The sequence below is a fragment of the Triticum urartu genome, chromosome 2A, assembly GCF_056163025.1.
Source record: "Triticum urartu cultivar PI428250 chromosome 2A, HENAU_Tu73, whole genome shotgun sequence".
NCBI classification, from domain to species: Eukaryota; Viridiplantae; Streptophyta; class Magnoliopsida; order Poales; family Poaceae; genus Triticum; species Triticum urartu.
In genome coordinates, this window is record NC_141874.1 from 45,623,964 (window position 1) to 45,632,681 (window position 8,718).

Here is an 8,718-nt window from a genome sequence, read left to right on the forward strand (position 1 = left end):
ATTTGGGTAAGCCTAGCTAGTACTTACTTCACAAAGCTTCTCTCGAGGTAGAAACTTTGGAAATTTCCCGAGAAAGATTTACTAGGAAAATTGAGATGAATATTAGCATGTGGAAATGATTTGGGTAAGGAAGAGTGCCCGAAAAGTTTGAGGGTAATAGGAGGGGTCTATATAACACTTGCTTTGCAACGTGCCAATTTGGCCATAAAATATAAATTGAACCTGGGCTCACATAGATGATTTGACTGAGCTGCAATTTGGAGGAGGGTGATAATTTGGGCATATTAAGGAACTGTATACATTTCATGTCATTTAGAGATATAAAAAATGTACTTCCTTCACAATGCTTCTAGGTGGACAAAAACTTTGAAAATTTGCCGAGGAAGATTTGCTAGGCAAATGGAGCTGAATTTTGTCATGCAGTAATGATTTGGATAGGAAAGAGTGCCCAAAAATTCCGAGGGTAATCAAGAATATATAAATAGCACTTCCTTCATAAAGTGTTGTTGTGAACAGAATAGGAAAATGAAATTGTTGAATTAGTTTTGAACTAGGCAAGGAAGGATTTTTACATATTTGATGAAGATATGCCCCAAATAATTTATGAGATTTTTTTGGGAATTTTGGGAATTATAGAAATATAGGTTGCTTCACAACCTAGGGCAAAAACTGCCACATGGACATGACACATAGGCAAAACTGATGAGATGGCGCCTAGTCATCACAACCCACCACAATCTACAAGGCTATGACCATCTATATTGGTCATTAACAACTAGAAATAAGGCAGCGGACTAGCACTGTTTGCTTTGTGACCATTTCGTGTAAGGAAATTACGACCTTTCTGACCAAAATGGTCGCAATGGTTTAGGGTTTGGAGCCCCCTGAACAGCTTTTGACCAATTGGTCTAAAATGGTCATAAATTTATGACCAATTCTTCGAGGGTCACTGACAGAAGGTCATAAGTTGACATATTTCTTGTAGTGACCCCCTCTTCCACGGCAGATCGAGCTGATGGCCGGCGGCGAGAACACCGACTTCGTGCAGATCGCCGACGGCGACCAGGTCAAGTTGGCCAGGTTGAGGGAGATCCGTTCTTGGTTTGACAACACAAGGCAGATGAGCTGGACGGCAATGGCCACTCTCAAGAATTTGACGAAGAAGGAGAGGGCAAAGCTTTTCCCCCAGCCCGCACAACCGATTCAGAAGATTGAGATCCTCCTCTGGGCGATGGAGCAGGCCAATTCGTCCAGCGAGTGGACCAGGCGGAGGTGGTGGGCGTTCATATCCAGGGTAGAGCATCCACTGGATCAGGAACCCACCGTGCACGAGGTGCCGTTGCAGATTGTGCAGCCTCCAACCGAGTCACCGGAGACTTCGAAGCGCAAGATGAGGAGGACAATGGTCGCGACCTCGCTTCCCCGCCGTTCTCCACGCTTCCCTCGCCGCTCTCCTCGTCTGAACGGCGGCGGTAGCTATGTTTAGAGTAAGCTTCCCCACTCCTCATCTTTCTACTGCTCGTGCTTACATCGTGGTGATACTGATCATAATAGCTCAGAGAGGGAATGCTAGATGGCATTTTAATCTCAATGAATTGCATGAACATTTGAGTACATGGATTTGGAGGATGGATTATGATGTATGTGAACCCTAGGCATCATATGAACCCTAGGAAAAATTAGTAATGTTCTAGTGGTACACACTGAAATATTTCGGTACACACCGGTAGGCACTGAAATATTTCGGAACTGCCCTAGGCAAAATTTGTAATGTTGTAGTGGTGGACACTGAAATATTTCGGTACACACCGGTAGGCATTGAAATATTTCGGTACTGCCCTAGGAAAAATTTGTAATGTTGTAGTGGTAGACACTGAAATATTTCGGTACACACCGGTAGGCACTGAAATATTTCGTTACTACAATTTCAGTACACACCGATGCACACTGAATTATTTCACTACTGCAGTTTCAGTACACACCGGTACACACTGAAATATTTCAGTACTGCAAATTTTATACAAAGTTGGCATTTTGTCATTTATGTGTGAATTAATCCATGCATCATATGGCCTAACTTTGTACATGAGTTTGGGTCAATTTCATGTCTATTTATTGTTAAAATTATTGTCATGCCATGAAACACAAGACAAGTCACTGACCCAAGCTTGCAAAGATGCCATATCAATGTTGCTGATATGAAATATGCATGTTTTCACCTAGTCTTGTGTCTGAATTAAAACTGAGCATTTTTTCTTGATGGTATCCATGGATCTAGAACTCCTATGAATTTTCTCATGTTGGATGTTTTGTTCTCCATCATTTGTACTAGCATTCCTTGCGATTAGATGCCATGAAAAGACCCCTGGCATATTTATTTTCTTGCCTCCAACATCACATGTGTGTTTTGCAGGAAAAAACCTGGAGTTCACCAGGCTGGCTGAAGTTGTGAGGCTGGGAGGCTGATGGTGCTGCTACTGGCTGATCCTTCTTCTTTCAGTTTTTGTTCGTCATTTCTCAAGCCATTGGACCAGGGCTACTTCCCTATGTGCTGTTAATGTATTAAGTAGTTCCTTCGAATTTGTAGTATTAGTTAGTTTCAATGTGGAAGTACCTTAATTTTTAGGAACGAAATGTTGCTATGTATGACCAAGGGTTTCATACCTTAATCTTTGAATAATTAATTATGTGAACTGTTGGATGTGGCGCATAACGAAATGCCTCTACCATTGGTACTAGTTCAACATGTCGGTCCAATTAGAGACCAGCCACTACCATATAGAACAGTTAGCATTTCATACTACAACCTGGCACGTACAAAACATCACACAGTGGAAGCACATCCCTAAGCACCTTGCATTGTACAAGGTCTTAGAGACAAGCCTGTACCATATATAACAGTTACCATGTCACACTACAGCCTATAAAACATCACACAGTGGAATAGTCATAGCTAGTAGAGCATTAGTTACCAGTTAATAATAGTTGCAATCCATCACAAGCAATAGTACCTAGATATGAGTAGATATAGGTACGGTAATACACGACAAGTACTCGCAAACAAGAGCTAACATAACAAGTTCATTTCAGATTGATACATGGCCCACCCCAGTTCTAAATGAGGTGGATGGTGATCATCATCCTCAAGTCATGGCGACGGGTGTTCGCAACAGTGAGTAGGATGGCCTGTCCTACCCAAAGATTCTTGGCACGAAGGAACTTCTTCCACCCTGCCCTGCTCAAGACAGCGCGACCGTCCATGTCCACTACATAGGCACAGTTGGTGATGGAGCCCATTCTGGTAAGGCGTAGTCCAGCAGCCATGCCTTCTTCGTCCGGGTCGATGCCACAGCTATCAAGTAACCTCTTAGGTAATTTCTGAAAACAGTTGACATGATCATATACATTAGTGGAAATAGCAAAACAGTTGACATGATATATGATCATGTCACGTGCAATTATCAACAAAGCATACACTTCAAGACACATATATCATTGGATTCAACACTGAGCATATATATCATCACATCAGTACACTATACGCCAAGCATCAAATTACTACAGTAATTAGGCATATCATTAGATTACTTCGTACACTAAGCATATCATCGCATATTACTACACTACATGCATGTCATAAAATTCTTCACTAAATGAATTCTAAACTAGGCCTCTCATCACAGTACTACAACATGCATATCATATGAACTACTACACTAACTAAGCATTTATATCATGTAATTACCACACTAAGTAACATACCATGATATGCCGTTTAACATTCGTCCTTGTGAGGCGGGTCACGAATGGCTTCCCTAGGTAGTCTTCACGTAGCGGAAGCATGTCCCAGAGGTTGCCGATTTCCTCGTCGCCCAGTCTGAGTCCTTGGGCATACAGGTATTCAACAAGTGGGTTCTCATCATCATCTGAATCAGCACCATCTTCCTCCTCATGAACTTCATCCTCACTATCCGGAATCAAATTTAGATAGATAACAGAAATCCTGGGCCTATCTTTTCTGAAGGAGAAGCTGATCAATTCACCCCCACTAAGACGCATGCGGGCGATGAAACGATCCCAATCATCTCCTCCTATCTGGGTTATCTTTCGCCCCTTCTCGACCTGCATAGTGTATGGGCCCCCAAGAGCATCGAAGGTCACGGTGTCTGCGACGAGCTCATTGAATGCCAATCTCACATTGCATGGTACGATCTATGTAAGATAAAAACAAATAACAGACACAATACATTAGTGGAAATAGCAAAAAAAAACAAAAAGAATGTACTGTCAGAAGGTTCATATAAATGGTTACCACTGCAAAAACAAAAGAAGGCTGGAAGTAGATGCCGAACAGCGTGGCAGTAGAAAGGCTGGTCCGGCACCGTGAGTTGCAGCGTCCACATTGTGCTTCCTCCATTCTACACAGAACATGTTGAACTCTAAGTTGAATTGTACATAGTACAATACAAAGATCATACATATAATAAATCATAGTGATAACCTATACTGGCAATGGCCAATCAATCTATTTTCTATCATCTACGTAATAAAGAAATGCCAATGACAATGGCAATGCCCGTCTCATCTAAACCTGGGAATAGTTCGGCATCCAAACTAAAACCAGTCCAATCCACAGCACACATCAAAACAAACCAATCCAGATATTTTCATTTAGAATCTAGACCAAACCGAACTATACATGCTCGTCATCCAACCCAGTCCAAACCGTTTTCAACTTTTGGATTCAATCCAAAGGTTCAAACCGTGGACAAAGCCATATGCGAGGGCACGTCATGAATCTAGATCAGACATGGCGTCAAAGCTCGAGAGAGCTGACGAGCTCCGGCCAGCAACAACGGCTCTTGGATTTGAAGCAGTAGTAGGTGGTAGTGGCGGCTCAAACTAATTGATTGATTTGGTCTCAAACCATAGAAACCCAATCAAGATCCAATCCAAAAAATAAGTTTCAGTCCAAACCAATCGGCTCAAATCCGCCTCCGTAGGGAGACGCGGTTGGGGAAGGGAAGAAGAGGGAAGATCTCACGTACTTGCCGGAGTTGGCGGCGGCCGCGCACCGGCAGTGAAGAGAGGGGTCGTCGAGAGATGGCGGCGACGGCGGCGGCGCTGGTCGAGAAGGGGAGAAAGAAAGATGTGGAGTGGTCGAGACGGGGAGAAAGAAAAATGTGGTACATGTGGTGGCTCGGTTGTGTGGATGACAAAGGGACCCACTTGTGAGACCGATAGCAATTGATGGCAAACCGCAGGAGGTGCACGACCGCGTGCACGACCGCCACGTCCCCACGTGGAATGGGGATGGCCAGGTGGGTGTGTCAAGTCAAATCGGCACCCGCGGCTTCTCGGTAACTCCAAGAGGCAGGAGCAGTGCATTTCTTCCCCAAATCGGGTAGAAAACCCTCGTCCTCTCCCCACCCTCTCTTCCTTCCTCACCACCTCACCACCCTCTCCTCCTTCCTCACCACCCTCCTCCCTTCCTACGCCTCCCTCCTCCTGTCTTCGACCGACGATGAAGCGCGGGCGTGAAGATGCGGCGGACGAGCCGGAGGCAACCATCGGAGCACAACAGTCTGCTGTCGTGGCTGTAGCCGTGGGTGCAGCGGCTGAGTCCGCCGTAGCGGCGGAAGCTGGCGGTGCAGCGACCGTTGTGCCTGCTCCCGCTGCCATCGCAGCCGTCGAGGCACCCGTCGGCGAGCACAAGGTCGGGGAAGATCTGGAGGAGGAGGATATGAGAAGGCGTAAGCGCAAGGTGCATGACGAAATCGAAGAGCTCATGGAGGAGAACGCCATAAAGGAGTTCGATCTAGATAGCAGGAAGGGCAGCGACTTCGACGAGGATGCCATCGACGAGCTATCTGAGGTAGTACTCTGTTTTTTGCTCTGTTTTTTTCATGACATTGGGGTTTTTCTTGTAAACTAGATGAGCATCAATTTCACTTGGGCGTGCTAGTTCTACGTATGTAGGATTGTAGGGATCTAGCATAGATCTTCATGTTGGATGTGTATTTTTCAATCTGATTCACATTCTGATTCCAGCAGATACTCTGGTTTTCTTTCATGGCATTGGGGTTTGTCTTGTTAACTAGATGAGCATAAGTTTCACAAGAGATACATTAATGAAAGAAGTGGGGTAATGAACGCAAATACAAGAAAATGTTCATGGCAGGGATACATTAATGAAAAAAGTGGGTTAAACAATGGATATATGGCAGGATTCTCCATTGGCTTCCCAAGGACAGTGACAAAATGCTGCGGTTCCTGATTCATTTTAGTTTATGTAGATGAATTAATTTGCACACATGTTCATATATGATTAGTTTGCACACATGTTCATAGATGATCCATTTGCAAATTCTATACAGATTTCCATTTTGCAAAGGAAGTGATCGCTCCCTTAATAATTATGGGCTGACAGTACATATCCACTGGATACCAAAAAATCAAAACATTTCATCTAGCCAATTTTCCACAGTATGTTATCTAGATGATCACAGCCACATCTCTCATCAATATGAGCAGTGAAACATCCCATAGCTCCTTTACCAATTTCCTTCTGAAACTTATCAGGGTCTAACAATGTTGGAGAAGCAGTATTGCCGCTGTCAGAAAGAATAATGGTTTCTTCATTCCAGTAGATAGAACAAACCCCCCTTGTGTGGAACATGGAGGAGTATAATGAAGCCATTTTTCTGATTCCAATAAGAATTACACCTGTAACAAGTATCAAATATCATTAAACCAAGCCACTTCATGAAGTCTTTCATGTGTTAATTATGTACTACTTGTGCACTAATCTATAAATGCAACTATTCCACTGTCCATATTTATGCATGTCAGTTTCTTTGGCTCAATTATGTATGTGCACATACGCCTTGTTTCTAGCAAATAGATAGTTGCCATGTTACACATGTGTACTTTCAAAACATTGTAATTAAAGTCAATGTACCATAATAGATTAGCTGAGTTCTTCTATGTGTACTAATTCACTAATTCACAGGAGGATGACGACGACGTGGACTACAACATGGACAGCAGGCACAGCAAGAGCCGGTACACCCTGAGGCATCTGATTGCTGGGAAGATCAAGTACCGTTTCTTTGGCAAGATTGGGTGCCCTTTCTGTTGCAAGGCGATCGGTGGCGGCATAGATGGCATGATCCAGCATGCCTTCAGCACTGGCAATGGACATGGTAAGAAGCATAAAGCCAGTACTCTGGCTAAACATGCTGCCTACGCACGCTTCCTCGAGATTGTCAAAGTCAATGATCCCTACAACATGCATTGAAGAAGGAAGAGAAGTGATGTGCTGCTAGAGTGCTGCTGCTGCCCCAGGACCGCCGTGTCCTGTTATGTTATGTATGTTTGTTTGTTGTTGGAGTCTAAAACTGATGTCCTATGGTGTGTCTGAACCTATGCTGAGCGGTGGTTGATCTGCCGTTTATGTTAAGAGTTTGCTGCTACTCTGGTTTAGTGTTCCTAGTTGTTAATACTATTTTGGTGATACATGTTTAAGCCTTGTACAATGCTAGATGCTTAGGGTGGTGCTTAGAAAAATAAACAAGGTATTTCTGAAGCACCAGTGCCTATTTCTACAGGAGAGACGCCTAGTTATGCATCTACCCTGTACAAATAAGCACATGTGGTTAAGAAAAGCCTGGTTTATTTCTATAAGCAACTCCCCTAAGCACCTTGCATTGTACAAGGCCTTAGCAACTCTAAGCAACTCCCCTAAGCACCTTGCATTGTACAAGGCCTTAGCAACTCAAGTATCGTACGGTGGTCTATGTTATGGTTGCTGTGTTATTCTGCCGTACGGTGATGCATGCTAGGAACTCTCATAATATGACTATGGTAGTTATAGCTTGGCATGACTATGTTTAGTGTATAACTCAGCATGTTCCTGCCATATCTATGAGCAATTACAATTGAACTATGCATTAATTTTTGACAAAATTAAAGCATGCAAATGATTGCCGATTCCACCTATTGCCAAATCAAGCTTTGTACTGATGATGCATTAGATATTGCAATAAGTAGAGGATGCTCATGATTGCCAAAAGTACCTATTTCCACTTTCTGATAAGAACTAAACGTGTATCAAATGATGCTAAAAGTAGAGCATGAGCATGAGCATGTATCAATGCATTAGATATTGCAATAAGTAGAGGATGCTCATGATTGCCAAAAGTACCTATTTCCACTTTCTGATAAGAACTAAACGTGTATCAAATGATGCTAAAAGTAGAGCATGAGCATGAGAATGTATCAATGCATTAGATATTGCAATAAGTAGAGGATGCTCATGATTGCCAAAAGTACCTATTTCCACTTTCTGATAAGAACAAAACGTGTATCAAATGATGCTAGAAGTAGAGCATGAGCATGAGCATGTATCAATTGATGATCAATTGATGCTACCTATTTGTGTTTGAATGGGCTCAATAAAGCTGGTGCTGGTTTATGCTCTCTGCGTGACCGTGATGGTAACGAAGACACTTGGTTGGCTATGGTCTTGCTGTCAAATTTAAGTTTCAGTTCTTTAAGACTCTTTGTTTTTGCTGCTTGCTCGGGATCGACTAGCTTTCTCGGGCGTCCACGTGCTCTCTTCCTTTTGGGGGAGTTGGGTGCACCATTTTTGGGGGAGTTGGGTGCACCGGTATCCTTCTGGGAGTTGGATGTGTCAGGTTCGTTGGAACCATCGGG

At 43.4% G+C, this 8,718-nt stretch overlaps 1 protein-coding gene across 1 annotated transcript; it reads right to left on the reverse strand.

Annotated features, from left to right (window-relative positions):
- Positions 1-3,114: 3,114 nt before the first annotated feature.
- Positions 3,115-4,417, reverse strand: LOC147983509 (uncharacterized). Its single transcript, XM_087539522.1, has 3 exons — positions 4,313-4,417; positions 3,763-4,212; positions 3,115-3,378 (listed from the first exon to the last, which is right to left on the reverse strand). The coding sequence occupies exons 1-3, from the start codon at positions 4,415-4,417 to the stop codon at positions 3,115-3,117; spliced, it is 819 nt and encodes a 272-aa protein (XP_087395648.1).
- Between the last annotated feature and the right edge of the window lie 4,301 nt (positions 4,418-8,718).

What these genes read in the sequence shown, in the direction of transcription:
- LOC147983509 (XM_087539522.1), bottom strand. Translation starts at nt 4,417, where the DNA reads ATGGAGGAAGCACAATGTGGACGCTGCAACTCACGGTGCCGGACCAGC. An exon ending in CTTCTTTTGTTTTTGCAGTG is followed by an intron (nt 4,213 to 4,312) that starts GTAACCATTTAT and finishes TATCTTACATAG; the next exon opens with ATCGTACCATGCAATGTGAG. An exon ending in ATGTTAAACGGCATATCATG is followed by an intron (nt 3,379 to 3,762) that starts GTATGTTACTTA and finishes AACTGTTTTCAG; the next exon opens with AAATTACCTAAGAGGTTACT.